General features: G+C 37.4%; 1 protein-coding gene across 8 annotated transcripts in view; it reads right to left on the bottom strand.

Moving 5' to 3' along the window:
- Positions 1 to 23224, bottom strand: part of SMAD5 (SMAD family member 5) — a 55533-nt gene that overhangs the window by 8231 nt on the left and 24078 nt on the right. For all 8 annotated transcript variants that reach the window (XM_035014184.1, XM_035014185.1, XM_035014183.1 and 5 more), the window contains 4 exons: positions 19390 to 19641; positions 14844 to 14963; positions 2296 to 2517; positions 25 to 281 (listed from right to left, as the gene is read on the bottom strand). In XM_035014184.1, the coding sequence (XP_034870075.1) occupies positions 25 to 281; positions 2296 to 2517; positions 14844 to 14963; positions 19390 to 19641 (851 nt within the window). The remainder of the gene's footprint in view (positions 1 to 24; positions 282 to 2295; positions 2518 to 14843; positions 14964 to 19389; positions 19642 to 23224) is intronic.

Here is a 23224-nt window from a genome sequence, read left to right as displayed (position 1 = left end):
AGCTACAGGTTACAACCCACTCACCTTGACAAAACTCATTCGAATGGTACACATTTTGGTGAGCTCATACACTGCCTCAAATCCATGGTTGACAGATTGAGCCAGAAGCTGAGCAAACTCTTGGTTGTTAAAAATTTTGAGGCTGCAACTGCTGGGAATCTTACAGACAGTGGTAGGATGAAAGCCATGATGAAAGTTGCAGTTCCTACTCTGAACAAATATGCTGCTGTCACTGAGGCACTCTGCATACACTTCTCCACCAACATAGTACAGGTGAACACCTTAAAAAGACGAGCATTACAAGACTCACCTTAATACCGCAGTATAACGAAACCAAAGCGGTTGTCTAGAGTGCAATCAAGAATACCCGCTAACCTACAGCAAACGACCAACAGTCTGTAGACAGAAGCTACCACTAGAGGGCCTTACACCGCCAAAGATAATCAAGAGGTCTACAAAGGTCCTTAAATAACTAAAATGTAAGCCTCAGGTTGGCAGCTTATTAAGTTTGTCAGTTCTTAGGTTCTTTTCTCTTTGCCAACAATCATTTATTATCTCTATGAGAGAAAGCGAAGGCAAAAAGAAAAAAAAACACCTAGGATGAGTCCTTTCAAAGGAACACTTGGTGCTAAGTTAACTATCACAGAGTCAATAGGCAAAACGCTCTGCATTCTTTTTTACTAATGGAGAGTACAGGAGCATTAAAAAAGACCCTAAGTAGGGTGCCTCGGTGGCTCAGTTGGTTAAGCGACTGCCTTCGGCTCAGGTCATGATCCTGGAGTCCCTGGATCGAGTCCCACATCGGGCTCCCTGCTCAGCAGGGAGTCTGCTTCTCCCTCTGACCCTCCCCCGTCTCGTGTGCTCTCTCTCTCAAATAAATAAATAAAATTAAAAAAAAAAAAAAAAAAAGACCCTAAGTCACATATGTAATTTCAGGTCACAGGAAGAGACTTTAAATGGCAGATTTATTTTACTTCCCTTGAAAAGAATGGTTTTGGTATTTTAAAAATATATATGTAAATAATGTGAATATACTTCCAATATTAAAACTTCAAATTATATAGCTAAAGCTGAAGTTGTTTCCAACTTTTCACCACCACAAACAATGCTAAAAAGACCATCCTTGTACACTCATACCTCATACACATGTGAGTCAAAGACTTGTATTAGGCTATGATACGAAAAACTATGTTTTGTTTCTGAGCAAATAAAATGACCCATGGAGGAAGGGATCCTGGAACTGGATACTAGGAAAAATGGGAAAACAGAGTCTAGAATTTAAGAATTCACCAGGTAGATTTCTCTTAAATCATCCTACTGTAATGGGAAAACCAATACACAGCAGTGAGGCATTTCACCTACAAAATCAATGCCACGCTGGAAATAGTCAAAAAAGAATGGAAGCTTTCTTTTCAACTTAATTTTGGCCATAGCATTTTGCTGAATCTCTTCTGTAAGAAATCACATTACAATTACAATTGTACCTTTTGTAGGTACAAGTATAGTTTACCTTTTGTGCAGGTAAAAGGTATAAGTGTACCTTTGGTTCTAACTTGGACTGAGACTTTCCTCAAGTCCAAGAAGCAAAACAGAGCTAGTGGTAAAAACTCAACTTACAAGACAGGCAATACACTCTACCTGGGATAGGTTTCCTTCCTGACCATCTGATGCTTGAGACTCGGACATTTCACTGAGGTGGGAAAAGTTCCTTGTTTGTTGTGGCAACTGTCTTGCGGGATGAAATATAAATAAAACCTAGTTATACCTGAATTTAAAAGGCAGGAGAGGTGGTGGTGAAGCCACTGGAGACTTGTTATCATTCAAACTGGACTTCTTATCTGTAACCCAGCTCCTCCAACATTAACAGAAATTCTTACAAGGCACCTCAACTCAAAATACCATAATTAAAAAATTCTAATCCTTCACCAGCATTCATATATTCCAGAAATATTTGCCGTGTACTTACTACGAGCCAGGCACTGTTCTAGCTGAAAATAATGCCGTGAACAAAGCAAATTTCTGTAAAGCTTATATTCCAGTCAAGAAGACACTCAAAAAATAAATACAGAAATAGTATGATTTCAGATCCTAAGTACTATGACGAAAAACTAAGCAGGAAAAGGAAAAGAGGCCTGATTAGGTCTTGACTTAATACATTCTCTAGCATCTGCAACTTGAGGGCAGAGCCCACGCCTCAGGCTCGCAGTATACTCCAGCGCCTTGCACGACTCACGGTACACAGAGAGCACAACAAATGACTGATTTCAACTGAACACAGGGAAATGACAAAATTACCTTTTCCGATATGTCGCCTAGTGTTTTCAATTGTTGAATTACGATTAACATTTGACAACAACCCCAAGCAGAATCTACTTTTGTTATTTGAAGGGTCTGTAAATCCATCTACTAACACGCTAGTAGAAGATGCATGAAAAGCCTCCCCAACACGATTGTTTAATTCATAGTAGACAATTGAACACCAATGTTTCGGCTCTTCATAGGCAACGGGCTGAACGTCTGTAAACAAACCAGACAGAAAAAAACGATTAATGAGTGAATTAGAAACCCCAGATTCTTTATGTTTCCTCTAAGCCAACACAAGCACTCTATGAAAAATATTTTCAGATATTTCACTTAAGTATCACTGTCCTCCCTGGCTTTGAGTCTGTTACTTTACCAAAAAAAAAAAACAAAAACAGTAATGTCTTTGAATATGATGATTTTAAAACTTATCCAAATACAAATATAAGGATAGGCAGTATCACATTTATTTTTTATTTTTATTTTAAATTTTTTCTTATTGAAGTAGAGTTAACACACAATACCATAATGGTTTCAGGTGTACAACACAGCGACTAGATAATCCTGTATATTACTCAGTGCTCACCATGATAAACGTAGTTGCCATCTGTCACCAAACAACACTATACAATATTATTATATTATTATTCTCTATGCTGTACTTTTCATCTCCAAAACTTATTTTATGTGTAACTGGAATTTTGAATCTTTTAATCCTCTTCTCCTGTTTTGTACACCACCCCCTCCAGCAACCACCAGTTTGTTCTCTGTATTTATGAGTCTGTTTCTGGTTTTTTATTTGTTCATTTGCTTGGTTTTTTAGATTCCACATATGTGTGAAATCATATGGTATTTGTCTTTCTTTGTCTGACTTACTTCATTTAGCATAATACCCTCTAGGTCCATCCATCTTGTTGCAAAATGGCAAGATCTCATTCATTTTTATAGTTGAGTAATATTCCATTGTGTATATATCTCCTTTATTCACTTATATCTATTGATGGATACTTAGCTTACTCCCATATCTTGGCTATTGTAAATAATGCTACAACAAACACAGGGGTGCACATATCTTTTCAAATTAAGTGTTTGAGAAAAAAAAAAAAATTAGTGTTTTCACTTTCTCTGGGTAAATATCCAGTAGTGGAATTACTGGATAATATGGTATTTTCTATTTTTAATTTTCTTGGAAATCTGCATACTGTTTTCCACAGTGGTTGCACCAACATATACTACCACAAACAGGGCACAAGGATTCTCTTTTCTCCACATCCTTGTCAACACTTATTTGTCCTTCTGATACTAGCCGTTCAGACTGGTGTGAGGTGGCATCTCACTGTGATTTGATTTGCATTTCCCTGATGATTAGTGACGCTGAACATCTTTTCATATGTCAGTTGACTATCTGTAGGTCTTCTTCAGAAAAAGGCCTATTCAGATTCTCTGCCCATTTTTCTAACCCAATTGTTTGTTTGGTTTGGGTTTTTTTCTTGGTGTTGAGTTCTGTTAAGTTCTTTTATTTATTTTGGATATTACCCCTTATCAGATACCTCAGTTATAAATATCTTCTTACATCCAGCAGACTGCTTTTTCCTTTTGTTGAAGGTTTCCTTAACTGTTACAAAGCTTTTTATTTTGTAGTCCTAATAGTTAACTTTTGTCTTTGTTTTCCTTGCCTGAGGAGACATATCCCATAAATATGTTGCTAAGGCTGATGTCCAAGTGATCACTGCCCTATGTTTTTCAAGAAGTTTTATGGTTTCAGGTCTCACAATTAGGTCGTCTGAGTTTTTTTGGTGTGTGGTGTAAGAAAGTGGTCCAGTTTCATTTGTTCACATGCAGCTGCCCAGTTTCCCCAACACCATTTACTGAAGAGACTGTCTTTTCCCCATTGTATATTCTTGCCTCCTGTGTCGCAGATTAACTGACCATATTAAGTGTGAGCTTATTTCTGGGCGCTCTATCTTGTTCAATTGATCTAAAGTTGATCCTACAACTTTACTGATTTCCTTTCTTAGTTCTGGTAGTTTTTTTTGGTGGTCTTCAGGATTACACACACACACACACACACATACACACACCACATAATCTGCAAATAATGAGAGTTTTACTTCTTCCTTTCCAATATGGGTGCCTTTTATTTCTTTTTCTTGTCTGATTGCTGCAGTTAGGATTTCAGTACTATGTTGAATACAAGTGGCAAGAATGGCCATCCTTATCTTGTTCCTGATCTTTAAAGAAAAACTTTCAGCTTTTCACCATTGAGTATGATGTTAGTTGTGGGTTTGTCATATATATCGTCTTTACTATATTGAGGTATGTTTTCCTCTAAATCCACTTTGTTGAGAGTTTTTATCATAAACAGATAATGATTTCTGTCAAATGCTTCTGCATCTACTGAGATGATTATTACCGTTTTTACCTTTCATGTTACTAATGTAATATATCACACTGGTTGGTTTAGATACTAAACCACCCTTGCACCCGTGGAATAAATCTCACTTGATTGTGGTGAATGATCCTTTTAACTTACTGTTCAATTTGGTTTGTTAATATTTTGTTTAGGATTTGTGCATCTCAGTTCATCAGGGATATTGGCCCATAGTTTTCTTTTTTGTGGTGTCTCGATCTGGTTTTGGTGTAAGGGAAAGGCTGGCCTTGTAGAATTAATCTGGAAGCTTTCCTTCTTCTTCTATTTTTGTAAGAGTTTGAGAAAAATAGGTATTACCTCTTCTTTAAATGTTTGATAGAATTCACCTCTGAAGCCATCTGGCCTTGAGCCTTTGTTTGTTGGGGCAGTTTTTTGATTACTGATTCAATTTCATTACTAGTAATCAGTTTGTTCAGATTTTCTACTTCCTCCCGATTTAATTTTGGAAACATTGTCCAATTTGTTGGCATACCATTTTTCATAGTAGTCTCTTATATTCCTTTTTATTTCTATGGTTTCAGCTGTTACTTCTCTCTTGTTCCTGATTTTATTTATTTGGGCCTTTTCTCTTTTTTTCTTGATGAGTCCAAGCGTTTGTCAATTTCACTTATCTTTTTCAAAGAACCAACTCTTGGTTTCAATGATCTTTTCTATTGCTTTTTAAGTCTCTATTTCATTTATTTTCACTCTGATCTTTATTATTTCCTTCCTTCTACTAACGCTGAGCTGTGTTTATTCTTCTTTTACTAGATCCTTTAGGTGTAAGGTTAGATTGTTTATTTCAGTTTTTTCTTGTTTCTTGAAGTAGGCCTGCACCACTATAAACTTCCCTCTTAGAACTGTTTTTGCTGTGTCCCAAAGTTTTTCAACAGGTGTGTTTAACATTTTAAATTGTTTTTCTAGCACAGCCTAATCAAGGTTTAAATTTGTAAAACAAGCCTCTGTATCAGCAACCTGAAAGACTTAACTATACCAGGATTTGTAAAATTATTCTAAGCAAAAATATGAACTAAAAAACCAAGTGAGACTCTCAGCAAGCTAGGAATAGAGGGTAACTCCTACAATTTGATAAAGAACATTTACAGGAAACTTATACCTAACTTCATACTTAATGGTGAGGAACTAGAAGATTTCCTGCCAAGATCAGTAACAAGTTAAGTATGTTCTCACCATTCCTTTTCCAACACTGTACTAGAAGTCCTAGCTAATACAGTTAAGAGAAAGTAATAGAAGGTATACAAATTGGAAAGGAAGAAATACGATCGTCTTTGTTCACAAATGACATGGCTGTCTACATAAAAAACCTGGAAAAAATGACAAAAAAACCTCCTGGAACTAATTAAGCTATTACAGCAAGGTTGCAAGATGCAAGGTTAATATACAAAGTCAATCACTTTGCTATATACCAGCAATGACCATGTGAAATTTGAAATTAAAAATTCATGACCACTTATATTAGCATTCAAAAGAAGAAAAAGGTAAAAATCAAAAATCAAAATGAAGAAACTATAAAGCCCTAAAGAGAGATGTCAAAAAGGAACTAAATAAATGCAGAGAGAGCCCATGTTCATGGAAAGGAAGCCTTAATACTGCCAAGAAATCAGTTTTTCCCAACGTGATCTATAGATATCAATGCAATCCCAATCAAAATCCCAGCAAATCATTTTGTGGATATCAACAAACCGATCCTAAAGTTTATTTGAGGCAGCAAAAGACGCAGAGCACCCAATACAATACTGAAGAAGAACAAAATCAGAAGACTGACACTATTCAACTTACCATAAAGCTACAGTTATCAAGACAGTATGGTACTGGCAAAAAGAACAGACAAACAGATCAAAGGAACAGAAGAGAGAGCCCAGAAAAAGAACCATATAAATACAGTTAACCGATTTCTGATGAAGGAACAAAGGCAATAATGGAGAAAAGATAGTCTTTTCAACAAATACTACAAGTACAACCACATGCAAAAAAATTAATCTACACACAGACGTCCCACCCTTCACAAAAATTACCTCAAAGTCAATCAAAGACCTAAATGTACAACACAAAACTGTAAGAGGTTCTAGAAGATAACACAGCAGAAAATCTAGATGACCCATGAATATGGTAATGACTTTCTAGATACAACATCAAGGCATGAACCATGAAAGAACTGATAAGCCAGACTTTATTAAAAATTCAAAGCTTCTGCTCTGCAAAAGACACTATCAACAGAATAACAAGACAAGCCACAGCCTGGGAGAAAATATGTACAAAAGACATACCTGGTAAAGGACTATTACCCAAAATATACAAAGAACTCTTAAAATTCAACAAGAAAATAAGTAACCCAATTTAAAAAATGGGTCAAAGACATAACCAGCCACCTCATCAAAGAAGATATATACATAACAAATAAGCATATAAAAACATGCTCCACATCATGTGTCATCAGTAAATGCAAACTAAGATAGCAATAAAATACCACTGTACACCCATAAGAATGGCCAAAATCCAAAAGTGTGACAACACCAAAAGTTGGTGAGGATGTGCAACAACAGGAATTCTCATTCACTGCTAGTGGGAATATAAAATGGTACAGCCACTTTGGAAGACGGTTTGGTGGTTTCTTACAAAACTTAACATACTCTTACCATATTATCCACAAACATGCTCCTCAGTATTTACACAAAGGAGCTAAAAACTTATGTCCACACAAAAACCTACACACAGATGTTTATAAGCCGCTTTACCCATGACTGCCAAAACTTGAAAGCAACCAAGATGTCCTTTTGCAGGTGAATGGATAAACTGATAATTTCCAGTTGATGGAATAATTCAGCTCTACAAAGAAATGAGCTATCAAGGCATGAAAAGGGATGAGGGAACTTAAATGCATGTTACTAAGTGAAAGAAACCAATCTGACAAGGCTACATACTGTATGATTCTAACTAGATGCCCTTCTGGAAAAGGCAAAACTATAGAGACAGTAAAAATATCAGTGGTTGCAGGTCAGAAGGAGTAAGGAATGAACAGGCAGAGCACAGAGGATTTTTAGGGCAGTGAATCTATTCTGTATACTGTAGATATACTTCTGTATATTACCAGTACTAGAGAGGTACATTCCTGTCATTACTCATTTGTTACAATCCACAAAACATACAACACCAAAAATGAAACCTAATGTACACCATCGATTTGGGGTGATAATGATATGTCAAGATAGGTAAGACTAATAAATGTACCAGTGTAGGGTTTTGGTAGCTGGGTGCATGTGTGGAGGCAGGGGTGTGTGGGAACTCTCTGTAGTTTCCACTCTTATTTGCTGTGAACCTAAAACTCATATAAAAAATAGAGTCTGTTGGGGCGCCTGGGTGGCTCAGTCGGTTAAGCGTCTGCCTTCGGCTCAGGTCATGATCTCAGGGTCCTGGGATCGAGTCCCACATCGGGCTCCCTGCTCAGTGGGGAGCCTGCTTCTCCCTCTCCCACTCCCCCTGCTTGTGTTCCCTCTCTAGCTGTGTCTCTCTCTGTCAAATAAATAAATAAAATCTTTTAAAAAAAAAAACTAAAAGAAAAGAAAAAAAAACACAACTAAGTGAGCATGAACTCTGGGTAAAAGGTGGTATACATTCTAATGTTAAATGCCAGAAGTGCCTACGGAAAAAGATACAGACACAAAATAAATGACCAGCCAAACTCTTAATACTGTAAAAGTGAACAATTCATAATGGATGTAATGGATGGGAAGGACACATGTAAATTTTTCACCCAGTGCTGGTAGATTATCTTTCTTGGGGCTGAAATCAGAAAGAAAAGTCAGGAACCCTCAAATTTCCTTTCAAAAAAGGCAGAAATTAAAAATGTCCAAAAAACCCTCAAGAGTGGCTATGTGGCCTAGGTAGGCAGTACAAAATAATTGGTTAACTTGTAAGACTCAGTTTTGATTATTCAATTGCAAAGAATTCAGATAAGGAGGAACAGGAAAAAATAAACCAATGTGGACCCATAAAGAGAAGTCCTAAGGGCTCAGAATATAAAGAAGTTTATATAAAAAGATGGAACAGGGAGGGGCCCACAACCAAAGACATATACAAATGAGTTGCAAGCAGTTACAAGAATAGTGTCAGGAAAGCTAGAGCCAAAAACGAGCAGAAGCTTGTCAGGAAAAAATTGCTAAGCAAAACTAAAAAGACAATTTTGGTTCAGAGAAAAGAAGAAAAAGAAGAGCTCTGCCTCTACTCAAGGCGAAGGACATATTGTCTGTCAACCGGCAATTCAAGGCGCTGCAGGTTAACTCTAATGTCCCTTTTGTCACCTGTCAAAATAAAACAGAGAGAAAAAACACAAAATAGGATTGAAACTAGAGGAAACTTCAGTGAAAAGAGACCTCAACAAGAGCAAGAAGACTTGTGTGCCAAGTCCCCCTAAAGGGACTTAGCTGTTTGGCTGCGACAAATGATAGTACAAGGAGTACCTAACTAACAGACAACACCTCGAAGCTGCACTCTGATCTCTAGGCAGCCAGGACAAAGACGGGAAGGAAGATGACAAGGGAGGTAAATCCAGTCTGAAGTTTCAGAAGAAGAATGAGAATACCATTTACTGGTTATCCCCTGATGCAGTATGCTATGGCCATTACACATAGTGTCTAATCCAATCAACAACCAATAATCCCTGTGTAAATATTCTGTTTAATGTACAAATGGGGAAAAAGAAGCGGGGAGATTTTAAATGCTACCTGAGGCTGCAAAGCGAGCAAGGAGAGGTCCAGAGGTCCACAGACATTTTGCTCTACATGAAGGTAGATTCTATAAATTACAAGAAAATTAGTATGATAACAGTCCTAGATAAATTCTAGACCTTGAAAAAGCAAAGACAGTATTCACACATTAACAAGACTACTAGGGAGGGCTGAAATTTAACTGTTCTTAGAAATGCGGGGCTCCCAGGAAAACAAAGTGTGACATGTACTCACTCCTTCAGTATCATCACAAACACATACAAAGCATACAAAAACATCATTCTTTTAAGAAATGTATAAAATGGCAGTACCTTACTTCTCCTAAACTTGTTACAAACTAAGAAGATTAAAGTCTCAAAACAAAGTGACTTTAGGGGCATCTGGGTGGCTCAGTCAGTTAAGCGTCTGCCTTCCATGATCTTGGGGTCCTGGAATCAATCAGCCCCACATGTGGCTCCCTGCCGAGCAGGGAGTCTGCTTCTCCCTCTCCCTCTGCCCCTCCCCCCACTCATGCTTTCTCTCTCTCAAATAAATAAAAAACCAACAAAGTGACTTTAGAACAACAATGAGATACCACTTCACATCCATTTTTTTAAAAAAAAAAAAAAAAAGCAAAACGGAAATTAACAAGTATTGGCAAGAATGTACAGAAATCGGAACTCTAAAGCACTGCTAGCATTAATGTGTAAATGGTACAGCTGCTGTGGAAAACAGTTTGGCAGTTTCTCAAGAAGTTAAACAGAATTACCATAAAATCCAGCAATTCTACTTCCAGGCATAGGATACCAAATGATTTAAAAAAGCAGAGTCCGACAAATACCTGTACAACAACGTTCATGGTGGCATTATTCACTATTCTACCAAAAGGTAGAAACAACCTAAATGTCCATCAACTGATAAAAGGGTTAACAAAATGTGGTATATGCATACGAGAGAACCCATTCAGTCTTGGAAAGAAATGAAACTCTGATACCTGCTATAACATGAATAAACCTTGAAAAGATTAAGCTAAGTGAAAAAATCCAGTCACAAAAGGACAAACAGTATATGATTCTACTTAGATAGGCAAATTCATAGAGACAGAAAGTAGAATGGTGGTTACCAAGGGGCTAAGGGAAGGGGGGTTGCTGTTTAATGGGTACAGAGTTCCAACTGAGATGATGAAAAGTTCTGGAAATGGACAGTGGTGATGGTTGCATGACACTGTGGATATACTTAATGATATTGACTTGTTCACTTGTTCACTTCACCAGTAACAAGTTGGGGATATCCCAACTTGCAATCTCACACTCTCAACAATAAAACAATTAGAAAATAAGCAAGGATACAGAAGACTTGAACAACACTATCAACCAACCTGATCTAACTAAAATCCACAGAACTTATGACACCCTACAGTATCAAAATATACAGGTTTTGTTTTGTTTTTTTCAAATGCACATGGAATAGTCTCTATAAAATAGACCACTGCTGTGCCAGGGGTTGTCAAACCTTTCCTGTCCACCATATAAAAATGATTAAATACCATGACCAAGTGGGATGCAAATACTTTAGGTTTTGCAAGCCACATACTACCTTTGTCACATATTCTTCTTTAACAACTCTTTAATAATCTAAAAACCATTCTTAGATCACAGGCTATACAAAAACATGCATAAAACAATTCTCAATAAATTTTAAAAAAAACTGGAATCATGCAAAATATGTTCAATGCTTTGTAATCCCACAATGGAATTAGATTAGGAATCAACAGAAAAAACTGGGGAAATCCCAAAATATGCGGAAATTGATTAACGTGTTACTAAATAATCCAAGGGTCAAAGTAAGACATCACAAGGGAAATTTAAAAATATTTTGAACTAAGTAAGTATGAAAACAAAACATACCAAAATTATGGGATGCAACTAAAGGAATGGTCTTGAACTCCTACGCTAAAAAAAAAGAAATAACTGAAACCAGTAAGATTTCACCTTAAGAAACTATAAAAAGAAAAGCAAACTAAACATAGAGTAAGCAGAATAAAGAAAATAATAGCAAATGGATTTGGAAATCAATGAAAAAGAGAAAAACTGGTTCTTTCAAAAGATCAACAAAATTAACAATCCTTTATGCGGAGAAAGGGGAACCCTCCTCCACTGTTGGTGGGAATGCAAGCTGGTGCAGCCACTCTGGAAAACTGTATGGAGGTTCCTCAAAAAGTTGAAAATAGAGCTACCATATGATCCAGCAATTGCACTACTAGGTATTTACCCCAGAGATACAAAAGTAGGGATCCGAAGGGGTACGTGCACCCCGATGTTTATAGCAGCAATGTCCACAATAGCCAAACTGTGGAAAGAGCCAAGATGTCCATCGACAGATGAATGGATAAAGAAGAGGTGGTATATATATACAATGGAATATTATGCAGCCATCAAAAGGAATGAGATCTTTCCATTTGCAACGACGTGGATGGAACTGGAGGGTATTATGTTGAGTGAAATAAGTCAAACAGAGAAAGACATGTATCATATGATCTCACTGATATGAGGAATTCTTAATCGCAGGAAACAAACTGAGTGTTGTTGGAGTGGGGGGTGGGGTGGGAGGGATGGGGTGACTGGGTGATGGACACTGGGGAGGGTGTGTGCTCTGGTAAGCGCTGTGAATTGTGCAAGACTGTTGAATCTCAGATCTGTACCTCTGAAACAAATAATGCAATATATGTTAAGAAAAAAAAAAAAGAAGAAGAAGAAGAATGAGTGAGAGAGAAAAAAATTAAAGGCATCCAGATTGGGTAGTGAAAAAAAATGCTGTTTGTTATTGACATGTTCTTGTATTTAGAAGACCCTAAGGAATCCAGATAAACGCACCCACACAAAAAAGCCCTACTAGAATTAATAAATGAATTCAGCAAGGTTGCAGGTTACAAGATTAATGTATGAAAATCAATTGTATTTCAATCTATTTAATTAAGAAGAAACCAAATTCCATTCACTTAGGAATAGCAAAGTAAAACAATTTACATTGAATACTGGAAGATCTAAATAAATGGAAAGACATACCACACCTGTGCACTGGAAGATGGCAAACCTCCCCCACTGATTTAGAGATTCAATGTGATCTCTATCAAAATCCAAGGAGGGGATTTTGGGGAGGCAGAAATTAACAAACCAATACTAAAATGATATGCAAATGCAAAGAATGCAGGAGTGCTAAACAACTGTGAAAAAGAACAAAGTTGGAGGAATAACACTTCTCGTTTTCAAAACTCACTATGAAGCTTTAGTAAGTATCTTAAGACTATGAAGTACAGACATACAAATCAATGAACAAATTGAGAGCCCTGTAATAAACTCTTACATTTATTCCACTGATTTCTGAAAAACATGCCAAGGCAATTCAATGGAGAAATGGTAGATGCTCTTTTCAACAAAATAGTGCTAGAACCAAATGGATGTCTACGTACACAAAGACCAATTTAGATCTTTACCATGCAGAAAGCTTAACTCAAAATAAATCACAGACCTAAATGTAAAAGCTAAGGCTACAGAATTTCTAGAAGACAAAACAGAAAACTTTCATGACTTCGGGATAGACAAAGATTTCTCAGATCCAACACCAAAAACATAAACAAGGGAAGAAAAACGTGACAAACAAGACTCAGTCAAAATTAAGAACGTTCAGCTCTTTCTGTCATCTTGCAGCCTGTAGAGGCCTGCTGGGAACAGGACTCCTAAAATGACAAATATGTCTAGAAGGCTGTGGTCCAGGGCCATTTTTGCTGGCCCTAAGGGAGGTCTCCAGAATTAGAGGGAGCAGCACACAGCTCTTCTTAAAATCGAAGGTGTTTATGCTTGAAATGAAACTGAACTCTTATCTAGACAAGAGATGGGCTTCTGTGTACAAAGCAAAGAACAATACAGTAACTCCTGGTGGCAAACTGTACAAAACCAGAGTAATCTGGGGGAAAGTAACTCGTGCTCATGGAAACAGCAGCATGGTTTGTGCCAAATTCCCAAGCAACCTTCCTGTTAAGCCATCTGTAACAGAATCTGATACTGCACCCCTCAAGGATTTCAACTTACTGAAGGGAAAATAAAAGTGTACCAAAAAAATGAAAACTTCTGTGCTTCAAAAGACATTAAGAAAATGCAACCACAATCCAGACTGAGAGAAAGTATCTGCAAATCACACATCTAATAAAGGACTTCTACCCAGAATATATAAAGAACTCTTACAACTCAATAGTAAAACAACCCAATTAAAAATGGGCAAAAGATTTAAATATTTCATGAAAAAAGATACATGAAGAGCTAGTAAGTACATGAAAAATGCTCAACAACATTACTCATTATGGAAATGATGGAAAATTCAATGCAAATTAAAACCACAATAAGACACTACCTCATACCCACTAAAATGGGTACATTCAAACAGCCCGACAATAACAAGTATCAAGAGCATGTGGAGACAGGGCGCCTGGTGGCTCAGTCGATTAAATGTCTGCCTTCAGCTCAGGTCATGATTCCAGGGTCCTAGAGTGGAGCACCTCATTGGGCTCCCTAAGCAGGGAGCCCACTTCTCCCTCTCCCTCTGCTGCTTCCCCTGCTTGTGTGTACTCTCTCTCTCTTTCTCTCTCAAATAAAATCTTTAAAAAATAAATAAATAAATAAGAGCCATGTGGAGAAACTGGAACCCTCATATGTTAGTGGTAAGAATATAAAACAACACTGCTGCTTTGGAGAAATTTGGCAGTTTTTCTTAAATAGTTAAATTCACCATATTGCCTCAGAAATTCCATTCTTAGGTATTTACCCAAGAAAAATAAAAACAAAACTCATACAAAGAGTTATATGCAAATGTTCCTAACAGTAGTGGTCATACTAGCCAAAAACTAGAAATAATTCAAATGTCCACCAACTGGTGAATGGCTAAAAAAAAATGTGGTACATCCATACAAGGACAACTGTTCAGCAATAAAAAGGAAAAAACTACTGATACATGTTTCAACATGAAAGAACCTTGAAAATATTACGCTAAGTGAAAGAAGCCAGATGCAAAAGACTACACATTATGAGATTCTACTTACATGAAATGTTTAGAAAAGGTAAATCTATATATACAGACCAGAGATTAGAGGGTCTCTGGAGCCGAGGACAGGAGCAAGGACAGACTGCAAATACACACAGGGTATCTTTTTAAAGGATTATGAAAGTGTTCTAAAACTAGATTGTGGTGATGTTGCAAAACTTTATACATTTACTAAAAATCATTGAATCATACACTTGTAATGGATAAATGTTATGGTTTATAAATTATACTTCAATAAAGTTGATTTTAAAGAGTGGTAAGAAGTTAAACACAAAATAGCAGCAACAACAAATTATGATGAGAATTTCTCTTACCTCTGCTGGATATACTGGGCATAATCTGAGGAATCATATTATTGCTTGTATCCATTGGCTGGGAATTATCTTGACCCATTTGATCATCTGGTGGCATATAGGCAGGAGGAGGAGTATCAGCTAAGAAGAAGAAAATGAGACAAGTTAAAGTCCCAAAAGAATAGTTAATATCTTCATCCTGCTTAAATGTATTCTAAAAGCATTAAAAAGGTCCTAAGATTACCAGCAGGATTTGTCACTGAACATTACAGACAAAGAAAAATGTAGGATGCTACCTGAGACAAGAGAAAAGTAGAAAAGACAGCATACCCATTAGTTACTGAAAACCTGCTAAAGGTCTGCATGTATTCGGTCCAAACCAGGATAGTAAGATCAGCGCTAAAATTCACTAAAATAGAATTCAACGTCAAGAATTTTGTCTTTATGTACTTAGAATCATATGCTGGGAGAAACTCCAATCTGAAGGACACAGATTATCCTAGTTTGAGTATATCTCTACAGAGACACTTTTAAATTATCAAGATCATCACACACTATGTTGTTAATTAACATCAGAAATTAAAACTATACTCCTACAAAATGTACCAACATGAACAGCAGCTAGACATCTAATTCTTTTCAACATCCTAAAATGGCTGTCATGCCCTACTAAATGATTAGGTAATTCTTAGGAAATCTGAATGTGAACTAGAAAATCTTTTGAGTTCCAGCACTCCTAGTTAAAAATCTTCGCAAAAGCTACAGCTGTATTTCTTTGTCTCAGTAATTATAAATACTGAATATAATAGTCTTTCACTCCAAGGCTTATACAAGATACACTGTGACACAGAACTGTAATCAGACTGAATCTAGGGTAAAGTATGAAAATTAGTTTTGGAACAAATACCTAACAGCAAGTTAAACAGTTGATACTTAATTCTTCTTGAAAAAATAAAAAAACACATCAACTGATGCAGTAAAGAAACCAGAAACAATATACTGACATATGACTCCACCTATAACAGTAGGCATTCAAATATTTCTTGACAAACTAACAAAATGATCCATCCATGTATGACATGCCATTAATGAAATCTGGGCACTTTATAAAATCTACTTACGAACTTTCTCCAGGCAAACCAGTTCATCAGTTACCTAATTAAAGATAACTGGGGTGCCTTTTAACTTTCCAGTCTATAATGATGTGACAAGCAGTAAAGTTAAAAAAGCACAGACTTTAGAGTCAGAGAAACCTAGGTCGGAACCCTCAGGCAAGGTACTTAAGCTCTTGAAGCGAGTATCAATTTCTTTCTCCACCTGTATAATCAGAGTACTATCTAGCTCACATGGTTGTTCTGAAGATTAAATTTAATGCAGTATCTTCCATCACAGTACCAGTTATACAAAAGGCACTTAATAAATGGTACTCTGTATTATAAATTATATGAAAATATTTAAGTCAAATACGGCTGCTTCTTTTTTTAATGCCTGGAAATACATAATTTAATTGTTTGGGCCAATAAATGATCGAATGATACCTAAATACACTTCCAGTTTTTCAGATTACGTACTCCACGTCATAGTCATCAAACACGTAGTCTTTTTCTGGCTTCAGGTTTTTGATAACCTATTAGAACACTCTGCCTTTCACGCATATAGGACTCCCTATGAAACCTTTCACATTAGCACCATTTGGCTTCACTCTCAAGTTGCAGTGGCAGCCACTTTACATAGCTAGTTGTAAATGTATGTATGTATTTCTGTAAGTTTACCCATTCATTTCACAAATATTTCTTGAGGGTCTACTGTATAACAGGCTCTGATACAGAGACTGGGGATGTAGCAGTTAAAAAAACAGAGGCTAAAATTCCCTTTTTCATGGAGTTTATAGTCAAGATAGGGAGAGGAGGAAAGGAAAGAATATAAATACAAACAATCTGTTGGACTATAATATAGGCTATCAAGAAAAATCAAGCAGTGAGAGAAAGAAGATAGGATGAAAGGAGAAAGTGAATTTTTTTTTCATTAATTCTTAAAGGATCATCTCTCCAAAACTGTTTGCTTTTTTCACAACATTCAATTAATTTCAATCCAAAAAAACAGTTCATCCATTTCTCTTATTCCTTGCCTCTGGCAACTACTAACCTGTTCTCATCATCTATGATCTGGGTTTTCTGTTTTTTGTTTTTGTTTTTGTTTTAGATTTCACATTTAAGAAAACTCCTCTCTTTCCCTGGCTTACTTCATTTAGCTTAATACCTTCAAGGTCCAGCCATGTTGTCACAAATGACAAGATTTCATTCTTTTTTATGGCGGAATATGCCACAATTTCTTTATCCATTCATTCATCCATCGATGGACTAAACTTAGGTTGCTTCTGTGTCCTATTGTAAATCATGCTGCAATGAACCTGGGACTGCACATGTTTTCAAGTTAAGTGTTTTTTCTTCAGATAACTACCAAAAAATGGAATTCCTGGATTATGTGGCACTTTTATTTTTAATTTTTTGAGGAAACTCCATACTGGTTTTTTTAATTTAAATTCAATTATTCAACATATATTATTGGTTCCAGAGGGAGACGTCAGTGATTCATCAGCCTTATAGAATACCCAGCGCTCATTTACATCACGTGCCCTCCTTAATGTCCATCAGCCAGTTACCCCATCCCCTCAACCCCCTCCCCACCAGCAACCCTCAGTTTGGGAAACTCCATATTGTTTTTCACAGTGGCTGTACCAATCTGCATTCCCACCAACCGCATGAGGATTTCCTTTTCTCCACATTGCCAACACTTGTTATTTCTAGTCTTTCTGATAATAGCTACTCTAACAGGTATAAGGTGACAGATAACTCATTGTGGTTTCAATTTGTATTTCCCTGATGATTAATGGTGGAGAGCACCTTTTCATGTACCTGTTGGTCATGTGTATGTATGTCCTCTTGGGAAGAAGGCCTATTCAGGTCCTCTGCCCATTTTTTTTTTTAAGGTTTTATTTATTTGACAGAGAGAGACACAGGGAGAGAGAGAACACAAGCAGGGGGAGTGGGAGAGGGAAAAGCAGGCTTCCCGTGGAGCAGGGAGCCCGATGTGGGGCTCGATCCCAGGACCCTGGGATCATGACCTGAGCCGAAGGCAGAAGCTTAATGACTGAGCCACCCAGGCACCCCCTCTGTCCATTTTTTAATTGGAATGTTTGTTTTTGATATTGAGCTGTATGAGTTCTTTATGTATTTTGCATATTACCCCCTCATCAGATATATGATTTTCAAATATTTTCTCCCATTCAGTAGGTTGCCTTTTCATTTTATTAATAGTTTCCTTTGCTGTGCAGAAATTTTTTTGTTTGACATAGTCAAACGTGTTTATTTTTTGCTTCTTTTGCTTTTGGGGTCAATTCAAAAAATCAATGCCAAGACCAATGTCAAGGAGCTGCATGCCTGTTTTCTTCTAGGAGCTTTATGGCTTTAAGTCTTATGTTCAAGTCTTTAATCCCTTTTGACTTAATTTTTGACTATGGTGTCAGATAGTGGTCCAGCTTCATTCTTTTGCATGTGGTTGTCCAATTTTCCCAACATCATTTATTGATGAGACTCTCCTTTCCCCATTGTATATTCTTAGCACCTTTGTCATAAATTAACTGTCCATCTAACTGTGGGTTTATTTCTGGGCTCTCTCTTCTGCTCCACTGATCTATAGGTCTGTTTTGTTTTTTTTTTTAAAGATTTTATTTATTTGACAGAGAGAGACACTGCGAGAGAGGGAACACAAGCAGGGGGAGTGGGAGAGAGAGAGAAGCAGGCTTCCTGCCTAGCAGGGAACCTGATGTGGGGCTCGATCCCAGCACTTTGGGATCATGACCTGAGCTGAAGGCAGACGCTTAGTGACTAAGGCACCCAGGCGCCCTTATAGGTCTGTTTTAATGCCAATCCCACACTGTTTTAACTACGGTATCTTTCAAACTGTAAGTTAATCATACTTCAATTTTTAAAAATTTGTTTAAAAAATTACAAGCTTTGTAATATAGTTTGAAATCAGGCAGTGCGATGCTTCCAGCTTGATTCTTCTTTCTCAAGATTGCTTTGGCTATTCTTGGGTCTTTTATGGTTGTTTACAAATTTTAGGATTGTTTTTTCTATTGCTGTGGAAAATACAGCTACTTTCATTTTTTTTTTTAAAGATTTTATTTATTTATTTATTTGAGAGAGAGAGAGAGAGAGAGAAACAGCATGAGAGGGGATAGGGTCAGAGGGAGAAGCAGGCTCTCCTCCGAGCCAGGAGCCCGATGTGGGACTCGATCCCAGGACTCCGGGATCATGACCTGAGCCAAAGGCAGTTGCTTAACCAACTGACCCACCCAGGCGCCTCAGCTACTTTCATTTTTAAAAAATATATGGTACACGGCAAAATAAAATCCAAAACTCTTCTGGAAATCAAATAATTACCAAAGAACACAGAGTCAAAAATAGCTACCTCTTAGCATTTAACAATTCACCCAGAGGGCCAGCAATATAAGAACTGCTGATTCTCAAGGGTCATTTCTTTAATCAATAAAATAAATTCTTACCTGGGAGCTGAAATGGACTTCCTGGTCCAGAACTTGCTGGGGAATTGGGATATGTGCTGCTAGCAGGGGAAGGGGGATAAGGGCTATTTGGAGATAAGGGAAAAGGAGTGTTGTTGGGCTGGTGGAAAGAATCTGGAAACGTTGCATTTTGTGGCATGTGTGGCTCGTTGTGGCTCAGGTTTCTAAACTGAACCAAAAGGCTGTGCTGTGGATTGAATTCATTGTGACGAGGCACTAATACTGGAGGTAAGACTGAAAGACAAAAATCAAAAGTCATCTGTCAGCAAAGACTAAAGCAAATATCCCATACATATTAAAGGGCAGATAGAAAGGATTCAGTAAAAACAATTTACTTTCAGGAAGGGCGGCTTTGTAGAACCTTGAATGTATATTTACATAATAACTAAGCCAAAAGCACTCTAAGGATTTAGGCCTGTATTAAGAGCTCTGAAAAACAGAAAATCCAGAAAAGATACCACTCCTGTTCCATAGGAGGGAAGGCATATTTAAAAACAATCATAACACAGAGAATTTAATGTAGTGAGAGTTCAACAGAGGTGAGCACTTCCAGCTAGCAAGAATCAAACAAAACACTATGGAAAAGATTACAACTGACTGGACATTAAAGAACAGGGAATGCCAAGTGCAGGGATACTAGAGAAGGACATGGGGAGACTCCAGGAGGGAGATAAGAAAGCATATTCACAGTTGGCCTAAGCACTAAACTAGGAGCTGATATTAGAGTGTGACGCTGAGGTCAGCTATTAAGATGCCCTGAAAGCCTCTGTGTTTCCAAGTTTGAACACTGCATCTTTCTTAGTTTGAGAGATTTCACATTTTATGTTCTTCAGTCAACTTTTCCCTAGTGAAAATAATAACATTTCCTAGGTAGAAGTCTTCCATTCAAAATCAGTTTTCTAAACATGATCATAATGAAAATATATCAAACAAAGCCTAAATATTTTAAGAGACCTATTTTTTAAAAGGTTAACTTTATTCAAACATTGACTTTCTCTGAAGACCCAAATGACCCAAATGAAATGTCTGACTACCCTTCCCTATAGGAAATCAAAGCCAACATGATTTCTTTAAACTCTTACTGTATCAGTTCATCTCTTTCACAACCTTCCCATATCTGTCAATGTAATTTTACTTCCAAAAATCTCACTTTGACTCTGACATCATTCAGCAGCAACAAAATCAATGTTTATTTTAAGTTAACTAGGTCATACTTCCCTGCTTGAACTAGGGATGTACCTGAGGAATGAGAGGCTCTGTAAGTCAGTATTCGTACTGTTTTTTTGTCTCTTTTCTTTGTACTGAATCAGTGTTGTAATTATGTGGTTAACATCTGATTACAATTGTTTCATTCTACTGTGTATTACCAACTGCTGTTCCCTTTACAGAATGATGGGACAGCTGCCATTGGAGAGTAAGGCGTGAGACAATAAGAATTTCTATGTTTAGCTGGCTAGCAAGCTGAAAGACTAAATGAAATAACTAATGAGGAATTCAATCCAGCTAAGAATTCCTTTATTTTTTTTTAGAGGCGGAGCTAAAATCACCGACTTCTCTCGTCTATTAACTATACACATCACTTTTTAAAGACTATTTTCCTCCAAAATACATAGTTTAAACAGACAGATGCTATAAGAGGTAACAGAGCAATTTCTAAGCCTCCTCCCATATGCTTCCAGAGACAACAAATTTAAACTCTTAGCCACCTCTTCTAACATTTACTTTGTGCACTGCTAAATAATATGCTTATACTGCTATTATTAATTTGCCAAGACATCATTTGCTGATTTGCTATTGTGGCAAATGAAGTAGCTTTCTTACATCATTCTACCCACTCCCATTCCCATTCCCCTCAATAAAGTTACATAAAAAAATGTTGGTTAAATCAACATCTGATGTTTATTACACGTACAAATATTATTCATTCTGAGCCAAGTATGTACTATATTTTTTCTTGAACAGTGCTTTAAGTAAAGCTGATTATTGACTTGTTACTTCATTTGCTTAATCTTAAGTACACACAACTAATAATTCCAGAAGTCTAACAGATTTGTTAAATTCCTATCACTGCTATTTTCCAGATGCCACAAATAAATAATCTATTAACTCATTTTTTCCCCTGGGCCCTTCATTCTTCTATGATCTAGACTGGTAGCTCCTTAAGTCTCCTAGAGATCTCAAGTTCTTAGACTTCCCTTCTCTTCTCTCCTGTTGGAACCCATTTCTTGGACCTCATGTTCTATTAGTTTCCTAAGGGGGGCAAAAGGAAGGGGGCGCCTGGGTGGCTCAGAAGGTTAAGCATCTGCCTTCGACTCGGGTCATGACCCTGGGGTCCTGGGATCGAACCCCGCATCAGGCTCCCTGCTCAGTGGAGAGCCTGCTTCTCCCTCTCCATCTGCCTCTCCCCCTGCTCATTCTTTCTCTCTCAAATAAGAATTTTAAAAAAAAGGGTGAAAGATAAATTTTTAGTCCTTGCATATATGAAAATGTCTTTTGTTTGTCTGCAGACAGATTCCAGAATAAACAACTTTTTCTCTCTGAATTTTAGGGGCACTGCTTCACGGTCTTCTAGAATCCAGAACTGCTCTGAGAAACCCAACATTTTCACTTCCAGTCCTTTCTATATGTCCTGTCTTTTCTCTCTGGGAGCTTTCAGAATCTTTTTTAACCATGATATACTAATACTAAAATTTCATGCATGGGTCTTTTATCCCTGCAGCACCATCACTGCCGTTCTTTTAGCTAGTCTCCATACCCAATGTTATTTCCAGAGCCTTTTTACCATACCAGGCTCTTATTATCTCCATGCAAAATCCAGCATGGGAGACATCCTCTAAGGTGGCCACCATGATTCCTGCTTCTCGGTATACACCCTTTGCATAATCCTCTCCCTTTCAAGGTATTATCTCTGACTTTCTGCTCACCAACACAACATGGCAAAGGTGATAGGATGTTATGTGATGATACGATATAAGAATATAATGCCCTTCTATCAAGAAGACCCTCTCTCTTCTGTCTTTGAAGTAAGCTTCCATGAATGTGAGCTACTATGAAAAAGGTGGCAAAGAAATGAAGGCAGCCTCTAGTCAACAACCAGCAAGAAGAGTCCAACAGCCCACAAGGAACTGAACCCCATTAACAATCACATGAGCTGGGAAGCAGATCCTTCCCCAGCTGAGCCTTACATGAGACCCAAGCCCTGACCAACACCTTAAATATAGCCTAGCAAAGGACTCAAGCCATGTCTGGACTCCTGTCCCACAGAAACCGTGAGATAATAAATGTGTATTAAGCCACTTTATTAATCTGTTATGCGGCAAAAGATAACTAATGCACCCAACTAGTATCTCAGCTTATATAATTCATTCATTAAAAAAAATATTTACTGTGCACCACCTACTAAGTGCCAGGTCATACTACTATTCTAGGCACTGGTGATGCACTACAGAATGAGACAGAGGAAGTTCCTGCTTGCATGAGTCAATAAATAAAATAATTACCTAACACAGCATCAAGTAGTGATGGGGGTATTTGAGCAAGGACTGAATGGAGTGAGAAAATGTACCATGAAAAGATCATGGGAGAGAGTTAAGTAGAAGAAACAGAAAAAAAAAAAAGGAAGGAAGAAAAAGTAAGTCTAGATGCAGGAGTAGGCCAAGTCCATGGGACAGAGGAAGTCTGAAGAGAGGTTATGTAGGGTCTTTAGAAACCTGGGGGCGCTTGGGTGGCTCAGTAGTTAAGTGTCTGCCTTCGGCTCGGGTCATGTTCCCAGGGTCCTGGGATCGAGCCCCACATCGGGCTCCCCGTTCCGTGGGAA

Source organism: Mirounga leonina, unplaced genomic scaffold (assembly GCF_011800145.1).
Source record: "Mirounga leonina isolate KUSES-001 unplaced genomic scaffold, KU_Mleo_1.0 Mir_168, whole genome shotgun sequence".
Lineage (NCBI taxonomy): Eukaryota > Metazoa > Chordata > Mammalia > Carnivora > Phocidae > Mirounga > Mirounga leonina.
This window is presented reverse-complemented; position numbering and strand designations above follow the sequence as displayed.